The 16623-nt window shown below is 56.9% G+C and overlaps 6 protein-coding genes across 6 annotated transcripts; 4 read left to right on the top strand and 2 right to left on the bottom strand.

Moving 5' to 3' along the window:
• Window positions 1-661: 661 nt before the first annotated feature.
• BGZ61DRAFT_348233 (uncharacterized protein) lies at window positions 662-2062 on the top strand (the record flags this gene model as incomplete). Its single annotated transcript, XM_046240043.1, has 1 exon — window positions 662-2062. The coding sequence occupies one exon, from the start codon at window positions 662-664 to the stop codon at window positions 2060-2062; it is 1401 nt and encodes a 466-aa protein (XP_046106729.1).
• Window positions 2063-2735: 673 nt separating this feature from the next.
• Window positions 2736-4853, bottom strand: BGZ61DRAFT_492337 (uncharacterized protein; the record flags this gene model as incomplete). The annotated part of the gene is made up of 1 exon (XM_046250541.1): window positions 2736-4853. One exon carries the CDS (start codon window positions 4851-4853, stop codon window positions 2736-2738), a length of 2118 nt encoding a protein of 705 aa, XP_046106728.1.
• Window positions 4854-8205: 3352 nt separating this feature from the next.
• BGZ61DRAFT_347929 (WD40-repeat-containing domain protein) lies at window positions 8206-9609 on the top strand (the record flags this gene model as incomplete). The annotated part of the gene is made up of 2 exons (XM_046240020.1): window positions 8206-8541; window positions 8629-9609. 2 exons carry the CDS (start codon window positions 8206-8208, stop codon window positions 9607-9609), a joined length of 1317 nt encoding a protein of 438 aa, XP_046106727.1.
• Window positions 9610-11292: 1683 nt separating this feature from the next.
• Window positions 11293-11872, top strand: BGZ61DRAFT_530383 (uncharacterized protein; the record flags this gene model as incomplete). The annotated part of the gene is made up of 4 exons (XM_046253556.1): window positions 11293-11346; window positions 11514-11678; window positions 11736-11798; window positions 11852-11872. The coding sequence occupies 4 exons, from the start codon at window positions 11293-11295 to the stop codon at window positions 11870-11872; spliced, it is 303 nt and encodes a 100-aa protein (XP_046106726.1).
• Window positions 11873-12526: 654 nt separating this feature from the next.
• On the top strand, window positions 12527-15561 carry BGZ61DRAFT_447584 (uncharacterized protein). Its single transcript, XM_046245369.1, has 4 exons — window positions 12527-12663; window positions 12716-12764; window positions 12813-13429; window positions 13481-15561. The coding sequence occupies exons 1-4, from the start codon at window positions 12652-12654 to the stop codon at window positions 15125-15127; spliced, it is 2325 nt and encodes a 774-aa protein (XP_046106725.1). The 5' UTR covers window positions 12527-12651; the 3' UTR covers window positions 15128-15561.
• BGZ61DRAFT_530381 (uncharacterized protein) lies at window positions 15418-16588 on the bottom strand (the record flags this gene model as incomplete). The annotated part of the gene is made up of 2 exons (XM_046253555.1): window positions 15418-16524; window positions 16583-16588. The coding sequence occupies 2 exons, from the start codon at window positions 16586-16588 to the stop codon at window positions 15418-15420; spliced, it is 1113 nt and encodes a 370-aa protein (XP_046106724.1).
• Between the last annotated feature and the right edge of the window lie 35 nt (window positions 16589-16623).

The following is a 16623-nucleotide window of genomic DNA, read 5'->3' as shown; positions in this document are numbered from 1 at the left end:
TCAGTTTGTGACAGTGCTATGCCAGCCTCATCCTCGGGGCCCAGCTAATTTTCACAACGAGATAACCCTTCCTGAATTCTCTTTTGGTCTTGTCACCTTTCCGCGCTCATCTACCTGCTCTTGGTCGATTGCTGGACTCGTTTTGTCTGGAGCTTATATCTCATACCCCGGGAGGCCAGAGCTGGTGATGCTGTCGCGATGGCCTCGTCTCTTGTCTCACGCCGCTCGGCGTCTAGGATGAGCCGAGGGCCTGGTGCAGACTATCATGATCTCGCTGGCTATGACCAAGGTAGATCTCGCACGTCACTGTCTTCCGGAAATTCTTCCAAGTCTCGCGTCATGCTGCAACTGTGCAGGCGGTTGAGGTGGGTGGTTTTCGGCACTGCTTCCCTGCTCGTAATCTGGTCCGCGTATCTGGTGTTTGTGAGTAGCAACTAGCAACCTTGCTCAGTACCGTAACTCAAGCTCACATCAGCTTTCATAGTTTACATCTCACCTTGGAAATATCCTGCCCGGCCACCACTCCGCCGTCGAGACCATCTCTCACGTCGAACTCGACCGCCTCAACATTCCCGTTCGCAATGACAAGTTAAACGCCTCGCGGCGGCTGCGCATATTTATGCCCGCTGACTCGCCACATATCAACCTGTGTAAGACCATCATGTCGGCCGTTGCACTCGGCTACCCGATGCCGACGATGCTCAACTGGAACGGCGAGTACAACCGACCCGCGTGGCACTTTGCCGGCAGCCACATCGCCAAGCTCCTGAGTCTCCTCGGCGGCATCGAGGCGCTGCTGGAAGACGCCGGGAAAACCGATGATGTGAGCGAGGATGACCTCGCCGTGTTGGTGGACGCATACGACATCTGGTTCCAACTACCGCCATCGGTGCTCATCCAGCGCTATCATCAGATCAACCGCGAAGCCGACGAGCGCATCCGCAAGCAATGGGCGAACGAGGACTCGAAGAGCACGCTCCCCATCCCGCCGCCCCGGCAGGACATCATCGTCACGTCCGCCAAGGACTGCTTCCCAGACAGCTACTCAGGCTCAGATCCGCACTACGAGCACTGGCCGGCGTCGCCCATGCCGGCCGACATGTACGGCGACGGCACCGACCAGGTCCCCTTCTCCTTCGACTCGGCGCGCAAGTACAAAAAGGTGCGTCCGCGGTGCGTCAACAGCGGCATGATCATGGGCACCATGGGCGGACTCAGAGACGCCCTGCGCCGGTGCAAGGACAAGGTCGACCGTGTGGCCATGGACGGCCGCCAGCTGTGGAGCGACCAGGCGCTCTTTGCAGAGGTCATTGGCGACCAGGAGCTGTGGCGCAAGTGGGCGAGGCATCTCGGGTCGTCGTGGAATGGCAAAGTCGCACACAACGACGTGTCGTCGCTGAGTCCCGAAGTCCGGCCCATCGCGGCGGCTGCGCTGCGAGGACGCCGCTTCGAGTTCGGCATCGGGCTGGATTACAACTTCACCACGATCCCGCCCACGTGCTCCGCCGAGGAAGACGGCGCCTTCGTCAAGATCGACGACGAGAGCGCAGTGAAGGCAGAATCCGCCAAGGCCGGCGTGCCAGGCGACGTGCGCGTCCGCGGGATCCCCAAGGAGCTGCCGGACTCCGGGACGCAAGACGCCCTGCTGGCGGGCCTCAAATGGGGCCAACTGCCGCTGTACACGGACTTCTTCTTCGGTACGACGCCTGTCGGCATCCATCACAACGCCTACGTCGGCGGCCTGAAGCCGTGGCGCCTCAAGCACTGGTGGGACAAGATGTGGTACTACCCGCGGTTGCGGGAGCTCGTGACACAACGCCTGCGGCCGGCCAAGGGCAACGCCACGCCGCTGGCCAAGATCGCATCTCCAGACGGCAAGGACAACATCGTGTACTGGGCTCCTCGGGAGGACCAGCACAAGGCGGTGAGGGTGTTTGAGCCGTCGAAGACGCCGGGCGATCAGTTTACGCCCATCGGGTGGGATGGCGTCTGCCAGAAGGGTAAATCCAAGAAGTGGTATGACGAGCTGTTTGGGGATGGCAAGGGGCCTCTGGACATTTAGCGTGAGGGAGAGACAAGAGTATGACAGCATTCATGATGGGATTAGGAGTTGATAGACACGGGGCCATGTCAAAGGCCGTTCTTAATGCGGTTCTTGGCCGTGAACATAACCGACTTAATGAGTATCACTGCCCAGTCATAGCTACCCAACGCAAATGACGTCTCATAGCAATAGCCACAATGCCGGAATACCCGATCAAGCCATGAACCGTCGACAAAGGGGGCCGACAGTCTGCATCTCCCGCGCCGGCAATCTCGTTACGATAATCGCCATGCCGCTTGACCCACGAACCCAGCCCGGGAAACGCCTCCCCCACGTTAGGCCCAACGCCTCTTCCATGCCCAGACTAACGGCAGTCCAGCTGCAGGCCAGGGCTGGGTGTTGAGTCTACCTGCAGGCCGCGGAGTGACAATGCACCCTGCAGGGGATTCGCAATGTTTGCTTGGGGAAATGAGACTTGGAGATGCGGGATCGGTTTAGAATCAGAATGACCATTATCGGAGTCAGCATTACTACATTAAAAAGGCAGAAACACATTAAAAGAACTTGTACGTTGCCAATGAGGGTATTGAGCCACAGGACCGCCGCCCGTTGCAAACAGAGGAAACAATAACCGTGATATCCTGGCCGGATCGTTAACCCATAATACTTCAACCTCTCACCAGACGGACCTTTACAAAGCCGTCTCCTCAGAAATCCTCACAATCTCGCACAAGCTCCTGACGAAAATCATGTCTGCCTCTTGTAGCTCTGCCTCCATCAGCCGATCCTCTCCACCCCCCTCCTCGGCCATCATGCGCGCCGTGCCAATCAGCCGCATGATACACCGCAGCAGGCCAGCCTCAATGTTGCGCGTCGTGTTGTCCTGTGCTGCCGACAACGCCCCACCAACGGGGGACATCTCGTCCTTGCCGAAGCCCCAGGCGGTCAGGGGCGAGCTGAACTTTTTGGTGATCCGGCCGCCGTTGGGCGGGCCAGGGAGTTGCGGGCTGTCGAGGCCCAGCAAGGACGCCGCCTTCTTGGGGATGTCATCGTTCTGCGACTTTTTTGAACTGACCGTTGAGGCTCGGTTCAAGGGCAGCGATTGGCTGCGGGGAACGCGGGAGATGTAGTTGTATGCGACCATGTGTGCATAGAGGGCGTCGCAAATGTAGTCCGAACATGAGCCAAAGACATGCCGTAACGGCGCCCAGGCGTTAGGAGACGCCAAAACGTCCTGGCTTGGTGTCACGTCCACAGGAACAACCTCGCTGGGTGGCGGGGTTAGGTGCAGTCGCGTGGAGATGGACTCGCGACTGTGCCAGACCACCTTCTTCCAGAGAGACTTCCGCGGGGGTTGGGGTGTGAGGTCTCCCAGTGACTCCCTCCATATATCGGTCGATGGATGTCTGACTTTCTTGGAGTATGAGCGGATAGTCTCGATAGTAAGACTGGAAGAGAGGAGCATCGTCTCTGGGAAGCAGGCAATGGACACCCTCAATGTCTCCATGACATCGGGCGGTAGCGGAACTGCTTTCGCCAGGTCATCGACAGGTATTTGGGAAACATAAGGAGGGTTTGATCGGTCGAGCCATGCCTGCACGGTCGGCAGTGGTGAGGGTGGTGGGGTTGTCTGAATGTACACGGTGCTCGGTCGAGGCCACGGTTGCAAGTCTGCATCAAAAATGCTGTCTTCATCAAAGCCAATTGAGTCCACATCGAAATCAGTGAGGGGCTCGAGGGGATGTGCGTTGCTGGTGGATGTGTCTGTCTCATCTTCATTCAAGTCGTGAGTGTGTCGGGAGGGCTGAAAGGATCGACGACGCCTCCGTGAAGCTGACTTCGAATCGGGGCTAGGCGATAATGATTGGGATCTCGAATAGTTGCTTGGGGACGTCGTGCAGGCCAGCGAGGTTCTTCGCGGAGGAACTTCGACCGATCTCACTGAATGTTTTCTCGAAGGAGTGTCGTTGGTGGAACCCGTCTTCTGGTGACGAGGTGTCCTTGATCTGGCCAGCTCCTTGAGGCTCCCCATGTTGTCAAAAACTGAACCTGGGTTGGGTGGAGTTTGTGGTCTTGGGGAGAGCGCAACAGGCCGGTCGCTGGTAGTATCCTCCTCCTCGTCTCTGTCAATGTCGTCGTCGGACTCGTCGATGATCCAGCTATTTTCCCGGGACGGTTTGCCGGATACCAGGGCTTTTGGCGAAGGGGCACTGCCACTGGCAGAAGTGAGAGACGTAGCAGTTGTAATGATAGATTGCTGGCGAAGGCCAATTGAGGGCCCTTCGAGCCCGCCGGATGAGTCGGTTCCGGGAAGTGAATCTAGGTCAGATGCTCCTTCAGTACCGTAGCCTCGATGTTCCAGGAAGGACACGACTGAATCGCGCTCTTCAATGGCACCGAGAGATTGAACTCGGAGCGAAGCCGTCAGGTAGGGCGATGTGATCATCCGACCAGGGCAGGACATAGTTCGTTGCTTGTTCTTTTCCTCGTAGACAAGAGCCGTCGGGGGACTGCCGGCCGTCATGTTCTTAGCCGCAAACACAGCACTCGACATCTCCAGGTCTCTTGCGAGAATCTCAGGGAAACATTGGGACAGGTCAACGTTCATGGCTTCCTCGACAGGTTCACTGCCAGGTGAACCGCAACGGGTCTTCGGCAGTGACAGCGGTAACAGGTCCTTCATAGTTGAGACAGAACGTCGCTTCAATATGACGGGCGCTGACCTTCGCTTGGCGGCCTCGAGTGTAAGGGCTGGGTCTTCCCTGTATAAGTAGATGGCCACTGGGATCCTCGGACCGAGGACAGACATGGAGGCTGTTGGGAGACAAACTCAGCGGAAGTCAAGACAAGTCGGGTCCAAATGCCAGTAGGTGGGCAACAACACACAGGACGCGACAAGTGTTATATGACGGGCCTGGAACTCGGCCACAAGCAACCATGAGGGCCGATAGGCGTGGGAGGGTGGATCTGAAAGTGGGCACACAGGGCAGAGATGACAGAGTCAAGGGAGACTGCTTATGTCGCGCAACCATGGGAATCGAGGGCCGCGAAAACGAGGAGGGATGGAGCCGCTGTGGGCAAGACACGGGCGGGGTCTGTCGCACATGGTGCCAGAGAGAGACAGTGATACGGAGGGAGGCCAGGACACATAATGTAACTAACGGCGCCCTTGCAAGAGGAATGAGGTGAGAAGTTGGGTGGCGTTCCCGGGGAGCAGTGGTTGCACCGCGAAAAAGCAAAATGCATGTTGGTGCGTTGCCAAAAAGTAAAATGGCTCCCAGCTAACAACTAACAAGGATGGTAGCTTGGGAGGCCCGCGATGTGATTTTCGACTGGAAGTTTGGAAGGCCATGATCCTTGCACAGAGAGGGAAAAAGAAAAGGGACAAGAGAGGCAATCGATTGTCGCCATATCGTCTTGATTGAGGTGGAAGCGGTCGCCGAACAATAGAATTCCAGCACTGGTGAAGTCGCCGCGAAGATGCCATGAAGCTTTCATGATGTCTCCACTTGGACAAAGCTCTCGGGCGAGCCCAGACGACTGCACAACCAGGATGCCAAGATCATGCTGGCCACACCCCCAAGGGAGAGGACGTATCAGGTAGATTCTGCCACCCCTTACAACCTCTTTCCGTCGACGTACACTAGCCCAAGTGACACGGGCCAGGGAGACGCAAGATGCGGGAGGTTTAATGAGGGAATCAAAATGGTGCTGGGTACTCCGTACACACATGAGCATCAGCCTGTTATTACCGTTTCCCGTCATCGAGATTGAGAGGCGTGCCGGTTGGGGCTGGCTCCGGAATGTGGTTCATAAGCAATCACCGTGGCTCTCGAGCGTGAAACAACGGACACAGGGACACAACTCAATCCTTTGCAACTCTGGCCAGACATCACGAGCGAAGACGTCACTGGAGTGCGGGCCGTGGCTGAAACGAGACACTGGTATGGAGCTGAGATCTAGACTCCGTCACTGTGGTCTTCCAAGGTGGTCTGCCAAGGTCGAGACTTTCCGACAGAGTCAATATGGTTGACCAAGCCAAGGTCAGTCGGGCAGCCGGGACAGGAACCCAGACCGAGCCGGCATCGCCAGACGCGGTGATGGGCATGAAAGACCCATGATTACCAGTCCCATGGGAGCAGCAGGCTGTCAGATGGATAGATTCGGCGGCATGCATTACGCCATCAGCTTGGTGGACATGATGCTGTCTCCGCCTCTGCCACATGGCTTTCAGGCGTCCGCATGGCAGCCAACCTTCCAAAGTGGAGAGCTGAGGGTAACATGGTTGAAGCCTGCTCCATTCCTCGCTCGGATGCGTCTGGACTGCAAGCGAGGGGTTGTCATGACCCCATCTTGGTGCCAAGTCTGCCTGTTGGTTGTCCATTGAGGGTCGAGCATCGCGAGGGGATGTGCTGTGTCCAGGGATACGCGGATTTGAAAGATTACCTGTCAATTGACAGACCGAGCGGGGCATCATCCGGGAGCAATGGAAAGCGCGGGGGCCGCGAGTTGAGCGCGACTAGAGGCCATCCTCCTGCACGTTCGGGCAGTGGACACGACGCGAGGGGGAACTGAGAACTGATCAAAGATGAAGCGAGGAAAAAGAAAACATGGGCCCTGAGGCATGGGCCACGAGACACGGTTAACTGCAAACCGTTTAGGGCCGTGGGGTTGGCGACCCGGCTGAGGCGAGAGTTGCGAGGTGATGGGTGATGTGAGGAGGATCAAACAGCTTTACGGCATCGAGCTGCGCCGGCAGGGATAAGGCCCTTGCCTGAACTGACCCTCCCCATCACGGGAATCCAGTGAAGGGGTACGGGCACTAAAAAAGGGAGGTTCGCTGGGGGATGTGCACAGGGGGAAGGGCGGCGTAGGGCAGGGCAGCGGATAGGGCACTGCGATGCGCTACAGGCACTATAGGGCCACTCCCGAACTCCCGAACTCTGGAGGGCACCACCAAGGGCACTATCACAGGGCACCACTTACGGGAACAGCACCCGAAGGTTTGCCTCCAAAAGACGGCCCGGCTAGGCTCTCGCCGCGGCGGGCAACTTTCATCAGCTAGCCAGGCACCGCGATCACAACCCAATGGCTATTAGGGCCCTAATAATGACTCCGAACAGATCTAGGAGATCAGAGGTGTGCCCTAAGAGTTCCCTAGAGCGATGGCGGCTACAGGGGGTGGCATGTTTGTATAAGACAGAGAGGCCCGAGAGCCTCTGCTACTGCGCAAGCCACCAACCATTGGCAAACACGGCCAACAGGCTGCCCGCGAAAACCACCCAGCGCTGGCAGCAGTGGAGGAGGATGGCCGCTAGGAATAGAAAGAGGCACTAATGCCTGGCAGACGTAAACCCCCCTCTCCCAACTAGTCGCGAGAGGGTGGTGTCCTCGGTGCTAGTTTAGCGGCTGCCACACCGCCCGCGGCTGGCATTGGCGCGGACCTTGGACTCGCCAAGAAAAAGAAAATATTGCCCGGATTTGGCCTCCGACCAAATTCCCCGGCCGCAACAGGAAAACGCCCAAAAACTTAGCAAACAAGAGTCAATTTTTCCCCTGTGGTCTTCCTGACGTTGCTTCGATCCGACGATAGTTCCGTCGTGGTCCACAAGCGCGGGCTGTGGTTTGAGTATTGCTCTAGAAGACGCAGCCAAAGGTCTAGGGTTAGCGCTGATTGGCTCCCCATTAAGCCCCGATACGTCGGTCCCTTGCGTCGCTGCGAATCCACGCCTCCAGCTTCAGTCGTGGACTCGTTGCCTGGTCCAGTGGCTTTGCTTGTTTCTGCTGCGCGTGTCTTGGCTCCGCAACGGTTCGTATCCGAGAATCCGTTCTACTGCACGGAGGGTAGACGTGCAAAGTAGCTCTCACCCACGCATCCACTTCCAACTCGAGTCCATATTGGTACGCGGGCACAGACCAACACCTCCAATTCCGCGGTCGGATAGCATCTCGATCTCGTCTGCAAATTCTTTCGTCGACCGGACCGCAGCGTCCAGTTGGTCTGTTCAGGTCAATCCAGCTTCCGCCAGCTCGCTTCGCCCGGCTCGGTTCCAACGTCGTTATTCTCGCCCCGTGGGCTTCCGGAGCAGCTCTCCGCAACCCTCGTATCGGTGGAGAATTTTCGTCCCAGCATCAAAAATCTTGACCAGAGCCCAGCCAAGATGCTCTCCCAGGACTTCGTCTCGGCCATCTGCGGCCCTGCGCTCGCTGCCAACACCGCCATAGCTAAGGATGTCGGCATCTACTCACACGCTCTGACTCCCTCTCACGCCGTCAAGGCAACCTTCAAGAAGAGTTCCACTCCGGTCAACTGCCTGGCCCTCAGCGACACGCACATCTTCGCAGCCCAGCACCAAAAGGCCCACGTCCACGTCTACTCCCGTCAACGCGGCAACCAGGAGGCCCTCGTCCCCTTCCCCGAAAGGATCCGCAGCTTGACCCTCGCCGGCCAAGTCTTGGTCCTGGGTACCGCCGAGGGGAGACTGTTTCTGTGGGAGGTCAGCCAGCCCACTCCGATGCTTCTGCCCGCCACATGGCGTATAACTTGATGCAAGCCATATATTCCAGCTACTGACAGGTCATAGGTGTGCACGGGCCGACAAGTGTCAACTCCCCCCTGCCATGTCCAGGCTGTTTCGTGCTTGGCTGTCACGCCCTATCACATCCTGTCCGGCTCGGATGACTCCAACATCAACGTCTGGTCGCTATCACGCCTTCTGGCGTTGGACGTGCAGGCGGAGCATGAACCTGAGCGGACTCTGTCCAACCACCGCGGCGCCATCACCAGCCTAGTGGTAAGCCCGAGCACCAACTCCGAGACCAGCATATGCGTCTCTGCAAGTAAGGATAAGACGTGCATTGTCTGGAACTTCCAGACCGGTCAGATTCTCCGGACGTTGCTCTTCCCAACGCCACCCCTCTGCGCTTGTCTCGACCCAAGTGCGCGAGCCCTTTTCGTTGCTTCTGAGGACGGCTCTCTCTTCCTCGTTGAGCTGTTTGGGGGCCCAAAGCCTGTTCTTGGCTCTCGGAGTACGGAACCCGCTTCCATTGTCATACAGGTCAACGCCCCGCTTGCAGTCTCAGACCCAGAGGCAGGACAGCCGTCCTGTCTTGCTCTCTCATACGATGGAACCTCAATCCTCTCGGGTCACACCAAAGGCAAAATCTTTCGGTGGAGCCTGGCAGACAATGCCCACCCAACTGAGATGGCCAATCTCAACGCAGCTGTCACGAACCTATGTTTCGTCTCGCCACTCCCAACCGCACAGCCAACCAAAGCTATCAATATTGTCAAGCCGAATCACAACCAGAAGAAGTACGTGTTCACTGCCCAGCTCGACAGTGATCTGAGTTCCGCCACACGGTTCAGTCGAATGCTCGACTCCAAGGGCTTCTCATCAGAGTCGATTGAGACAGCAATCCCCACCCTCTCCCCTTCGTTAGATGAGGAAGAGGACCCTGAGCTAGCGAGCCAGAACCAGCAATTCTGGGCCATCATCAACAATCACCCGGCTTTGCAGAAGCCTGATTTCCACCAGTCTACTGCAACCCAAAGCCCCGCCTGAACGTGTCTTACTGCAAGGGACGCCGCCACGGCTGCAAGCGATGCAACCTTCTTTCCTTCGGATCCCGCCCAACAACACACGTCACTTTCCGTGCATGCCACCTTCAGCCTCCAAGGGCTCGAACGTCATGGATTGCAGGAGCATGCATGTGAGATCCGATAGGTGCCACACATATAGCTTGCAGGCGCTTGCCATGTCACCCTGCTGCACCGCCTTGACGCCGTCCAACGACGACCATAGGTTGTGCAGCACTAATTGTGATATATCCAGTTGGGGGCATTGCCCTTGACTAACAAATCCGCCCGGTCCCCATCCGCAGGACCTCTTCTCACAGGGGCCATGCTTGGTGATGCCTGGGCAAATACCGGTGTGCAACGCTCTGAAGCTTGTGGACACACACCTTGGGCACAAATGCTACCCAACCCGGGCCTATGCTCCATCTTGATCAGAATTGAACATGCAGGATGCATCACTGCGGTGCTTCGTGGCCGTCGCTCGGTATACAGATCACAACTGCCGGATCAAGGTTAGCCAGTGTGCCCGTGGGTTGCGTGTGATGCAGCCGAACAAGAAAGGAATTGAGGGATGCAAAGCCCCCAAGCTATTATCATTGTCCATCTATAGTTAGAGGACCTTACCATCGCGGGGTTCATTGTCAGGTAATGCCCTCGAAAATGACGCCCAATCGCGGTCTTTACTCAATTATCACAAATCACACGGTACTTTCTCGCGCAATCAAAGAAAATCAGAATCGTATTTGTCCTACAACATTTAAGACCAAGGAAAGTCGCATACGATGTCTGTGAGGCTGGAGCTGTGCAATGAGGGGCAACTTTATGTGCGCAAATCTATGCTTTTGAGAGCAGCAGCTGAGAGGAGAGAACCAGCAACATATGGGGAATTTCGTGGGGTTGCAATGGATCTCGATTCCAACAACGTGGGCGACTGGGATCAGTCGCGAACTGGGGACGTCGCATCGAAATGGCCCCATGATGACCAAGGTGCTTTTTCCCATGATCCTTGATTGGCCTAGTTTTCAGTGAGGGCACAGGTCTTGAGTGCGTTCTTGTTATCGTATTTGGTCAAGCGGGTCATGCGGAACGAACGGCAAGGGTCCCCAGGGTCCCATCGTCGGGCCTGTTCTATTCCGTCATGATGGTGCGCGTGGCAAGTGCTGTATTGGGGGCTTCTCATTCACCGCATAGTTATCCCATGTCCATAGTTTACGGTATCAAAAGCGCAATGAGCCGATGAGCCGTGCGGGCGCAATGCAAGGCAGGATCGGGCACGCCTTGCAGTAAAAGCATCCCGGGTATTTATCCACGAGAATACCTTGATGGCAATCGCAACAATGAATTAATAACCTCCAGCCAGGATGAAGCCGACGCAACTCCTCCCGCAATCAAAAAGCCGACATTCCTAGATACCTCCGGGGATTGTGCGACAGTGCTAACAATTTTAAGCAATATATTCGCACTGTTAACTCACACATTTCTGACCCGTGCTTGCACAGTGTATATGTCGCCGTGTCTTTGGTCTCCGGGGAATGTCCGGCCGGAGCGGCAAATTTCTCCGCCCCGACTAACACCGAACACCAATCGCCAATGTCTTGCATCACCGGCCACCCAAAAGCCAGTCGCGATCTCTTTCTCCGCCGCTCCTCTCAACCCCATCCACCCCAGAATGTCCGTCGTTGGAACGTTAAAGGGCGACATGCCGCAACAAGTACGATCACTCGTAAGTCACCTGCTTCTCCTCCTCTTCCGCTCTCCAGGATAGCCGCCTGGCCGAATTTCTTCCCAGAGTGGGAGGCGTGAATGCCGGCGACTTCGGGTGGGCGCCCGGCGCCGCACAACCTACCGATTGGGAAGGATTGGATGGCTAACGTATGGACTCCGATTTAGTACCGCCAATTATTACGGCAAGGCGAGCAATTCGCCGCCTACAACTTCCGCGAGTATGCGAAGCGACGGACGAGAGATGCATTCCGGGAGAATATGACCGAGCAAGACCCCCGCAAGGTCCAGGAACTGGTTCAGAAGGGTCTCAAGGATCTCCAGGGCCTGAAGGTACGTGACGATATTGTTGGTCATCATGGCGGAGGTCAGAGCTGACAGAAGGAACAGCGGCAAACGGTCATCAGCCAGTTCTACGAGTTTGATCGCTTAGTTGTTGAGGGATCGCTCTCGGTACGTTTATTTCCTCACTGACCAAAATCTCGGCGTATTGACAAGAAGACTAGGCCAAGCAGAAACACAGCTAGAAGAGGCATTAAGGCAGAAGAAGCACGGGTATTTACGCCCTGATGCCGATGGCAGTCATAGAGGCTCACAGATGCGAACAGACACAACTGATCACGCCGAGCTGGGGCCAGCCTTCAATCGACCATTGCAAAAAGGACATAGAATGGAGTGTATAGTAGGAACGGCGGCAATGTATATCTATCGGATACCACAAACTGGGGCGGGGGGGCAGCGACAGCTCAGGCGAGGGCTGCGCGAAGGCGATGAAGGCAAGGGCATGTCATATCTGGGGTACTAGACGGCGGATCTCAATTCTAAGACCGGTGCAGTTATCCGCGCCCGTATCATGAGGGAGATGTGATCATGGAGGATTCCTGAGAGGGGCTTCAGGAGATTCCATCTTTCCCGACAACCACTCCTCTCCAATTCACCTAGGGCTCGGCAGAGCTAGAATACAGACAGCTCGAGGCACACTCGGCTCATTCAATCTAAAATGCCTGATTTGTCACATCATGCTCCATGGAATCCCCTCTGCGCATTTTGGTGCCTTCTCCTTGGCAGGACCAAGTCCGCGGAGCTTATGTCATCGCCAACCAACCCCTGATTGGCCAGAATGTAAACACCAATCCTCACGCTCGTCGCGACAAAAGCTCAGCCTCTCTCAGCCTCCTTCGAAACAAACCAGGCCACGGGCGCATTGCACGACACTTGCGGCACGACCCAATCGCAGCGCCCCATTTTTCCGACTTAATTCCATTACCATTTTTGCGCCAGCAGCTGTGCTTTAACGTCGGCGACGATGGCTCCAGGCGTAGGTGCCTACACGGTGGCTTGATTCTCGCGGCTCTAACAGTGATGCACAGACGCGACGCGCGAATCGCAGCGGATACGCCGACCACGACGACTTCGAAGGTACGACCGCGTTGTTGGGGGATTGCGACGGCTACTAATTATCTCCAGGTCTCCCAGTGCGACAATGGCGCCACGATTGGGTCAACGTCGCGCCGCCGCCTCAGCAGGAACAACAGCAGCAGAACGACATCTGGTCGATCGACGTCATCCACGGCATGCCGAAGGACTCGCACCTTCTACCGACGCATAGCCAGGAATTACTCCTCGCCGCGCGATCCGGTCGACTCTACAAGCGTCCCGCGCCAGTTGAGGAGGAAGAGGCTGACCCCGAAGCGATCCCGGAGAAGCCAGAGAAGAAGGAGGAAGACGACAGCGCCAAGGGATACAGCATCAAACTCTGGAAGCAGATTCCCCGGAATGTCGAGGCCCCAGCCGTCTCGCACTTGGCCAAGCGACGAAAGAACACCGTGACCATCGCCAGCAAGACAATCGAGGACAAGCCGACTGTAACCAGGGTGACTGTGAGAAAGGTTGATGTTGCGGCACCTCAGAACGCAAGGAAACGACCAAATCCACCGAAGAGAAAGTCGAGGGCTGGTCCTGGCCGAGGCAAGAAGAGGGGAAGGATTCCTCTTCTTGGTGCAGGACAGCCAGTGGCTGCTGCGGTCCCGATAAATGGCGCCGCGGCTCCTGCTGCAGTCAAGCCCGAGCCGACTGGCGACAACGTGAGATCTCCAGCTCGCTGCATGCAGTATAACGCTAACCACCGTCAACAGGGCATCAAGCAAGAAAGCGAAGATAACGCCAACCACGATAGCGAAATGGCCGATGGCGACGACGACGATGACGACAACGACGACGACGAGGGAGAAGACGGCAACGAAAACGAGGATGGTGACGAAGGCGCTGAGACACCAGCCGAAAGCACTCAGCACGGAAGTACAAACGGCGACGGCGACAAGGCTCAGGATCATGAAATGGCAGACGCTGTGCCCGCTGTTGAAACGTCCTCGTTTGATCCTCCAGATGTTGAGATGGGAGGTAACGAGGTTCCATCAGAGCCACAGGCACCTCCCAACCCTCTCAGCCTAGCCCCTCCTCCTCCTCCTCTCAACCTGACCCCCAGCATGTCAAAGCTTGAGGGAAGCCCACTTAAGAATGTCATTATGCCCTCTCCCACAACGGAGGTTCCTCCGGATGTCTCACTGGATAACACATTCACCACGGAGCCCGTTGTCGAGAACGTCAAAGCCCCTGAGGCTACGCCAATCGTGGAGCCGGTCACGACTGAGCCTCCTTCAGCTGCCGCAGAAGAAGCACCCGAGACTACTCCCGACGCCATCGCCCCTAAGGACGAGTCTCCCAAGGAGGACACGTTGCTGCCTCCTCCGCACGAGCAAGTCGGTAATATCGCCACCACTCCCACTGCTGAAGACTCGGGTAGCACCGTTGCAGACAGTGCAGAGATTCCCATCGAGGAGGTCGAAACAGGAGAAGAAGCAATCCTAGAGAATCCACCCCTAGAGCAGGACGATATCACTATGACCGAGGACGCCATTAAGCAAGAGGATTCCGCGCCTGCCAGCATTGCCATGTCTGAGCCCGCAGAGCTCCCTCCTGTCGAGCCCGAAGCAGTCGAAGACATCATGGAAACTGATGTACTTGCTGAGGCGCCCGCCGAGCCCACCCCCGAAGAGGCAAAGCCCGCTTCGCCTCTGAAGGAAGAGACTCCTGTGGTTGCCGATGCCGCTGAGGAGCCTGACTTGCTTGGTGGATTACTTGGTGAGCTGGACCGTCAGGTCGATGAGAAGATGGAGATGGAGTTGGAGTTGGAGATGGAAACTCTGGTGTCTGAGCCAGCCGTCGAACCTGCTGCTGAACCAACCCCTGAACCTATCCCTGAGCTTGCCCTCGAAGCTACTCCTGAGTCTGCTCCTGAGGCTGTCCCTGAGGCCGCCCCTGAGATTATCGAGCCTGTCGTCAAGTCTATCTTCGAGCTTGTCGCCGAATCTGCCGTTGAGCCTGAGGTCGAGCCTGTGGTCGAGTCTGTGGACGAGCCTGTCGTCGATATTCCCCTTGAACCCGCCGTCGAACCCGCCGTCGAACTAGTCGTCGAACCAGTCGTCGAACCGGTCATTGAACCCGCCGCTGAGCCTGCTGCCGACGCTGCTCCCGAACTCACTGCCGAACTCGCCACCGAGCCGGCTCCTGAGCCTGTACTTGAATTTGCTCCCGAGCCTGTACCTGCATCGACCGAACCTTCAGAGGCCCCCGTGCCGGAGGCAGAACCCTCTGAGAAGAAGGTAGAAGAGCCTATCCCGGAGGTACCCGTGCCCGAGATCTCCCCCTCAGAAATCCCCGCAGCAGATCCACCCGTCGAGGCACCACCTGCAGAGAAGAAGGAGGATAATCTGGCGTCTTAAGCGTCTTTGTGTTGGGAACTGGGAGGAGTACGTTTGAGAGTTTGAGTGGATTTCGTCAAGACAATTGTTTTGGATAGACAGATGGTCAGGATTGTTGGGGTCAATCTTTTGGTTGGATGCTTCGTTGTTTTTTGTTTGCTCTGGGCTGTGCAGTACGGAGAATGGACTGGGTGGGCGTTTTTGTACAACAGAATCTTGCTATGGGAGAGGATCCTGGGTAGAGTTCAGTGAATGAACGGCCGTTTTGCTGGTTTAAACTAAGTGTTTCTATTCGTCATGTGTGTATAAACTCATTCTCTACTGGCAGTCTTGCTTTCAAGACGTGGGAATGGTGCTGTCGTTGGTCGATTTCGGACTCCTTGTCCATCCACATTCTGCACCGCCGTGCTCGTTCCGACGCTTGCATCTCCGGCTCCGTTGTCTATCTCCGGCAGCGCATACCGCCCGTGAACGCGAAACCCCCGGGCATGAGCATTGCTCAGCCCTAGCAGCGCAGCGCTCAACACCAGTAACCCCACGAGCACAATGGCGCCGGCCTGCGTCATGTTGCCGCTCAGCGCGGCGACGATGTACACGATCAGCTTGGCGGCAGCTTCACAGTACCCGTCCAGGTGCGACTGCGCGCGCAGCCAGGCCTGCGTGGTGAGGGCCTGGAGGTCTGCGTCCAGGCCGCGCAGGCGAACGATGTTGCCGCCGCCGAGGTCGATCCTATATTCTGTGATGTGATGGTCAGGCGGTACCGTGGTGGGACTGGTAGAGGGTGGTTCGGTCCGGTTCTTGATGGCCCGGATGTTGAGGACGCGGGAGAGGATGAGGGCGAGGATGATCGAGAGCCCCCACCAGTCTTCGAAGAGTATCATAAAGGTTGTAGAGACGACTGTGAGAACCGGGGTGGTGAGGTACATGAAATGGCTTAACCAGTCCATATCTGGGGGCGAGAAGTCATGAGACTCCTCGTCTTCCTCGTCCGCAATCTTTCGTTTCCGTCTAAGCACTCGGCGCAGCCGCTTCGCCACGTCCCATCCCGGCACAGATCCCACGTCGAGTGTCACGATCCCTTTCTTGTCTTCGCGACACAGACTTAGGAGATAATTCACCGTGACGACGTTCTTGATGCCATATCGTACCTCCGGGGCCCCAGCTACGCCTGGTACTGCTGGCGCTGTGGGCAGCGCGATCAGCCCAATGGGGGCTTCGCGGTCGAGGTATTCGCAAGCTTGCTGGTAGTGCAGCCCCGGGGCGAGGACGAGAGAGTCGAGCCAGGATGAGCCGCCGGTTATGGCGGTCCTGTGGGCGACGCTGCGGAGGTCGGCGAGGGCGAGGAGGCCACTCGCGGAGAGAGTGAGGTTGGGGATTGGGGTAGTTTTCCAGGAGGATATTAGGGATCTATGGAGTAGCTGTTATGTCCTTGTTAGCTGTGGCTGGATTGTATCGGCGTGGACAGCTTGACCATACCTCCATGATAGCGGATGTTGTGCAAGATAAGCAAAAGACGA

Source organism: Ilyonectria robusta (genome assembly GCF_021365365.1).
Source record: "Ilyonectria robusta strain PMI_751 chromosome Unknown BGZ61scaffold_6, whole genome shotgun sequence".
Classification (NCBI taxonomy): domain Eukaryota; kingdom Fungi; phylum Ascomycota; class Sordariomycetes; order Hypocreales; family Nectriaceae; genus Ilyonectria; species Ilyonectria robusta.
The sequence above is the reverse complement of the archived record's forward strand: the minus strand, read 5'-3'. Positions and strand labels throughout refer to the sequence as shown.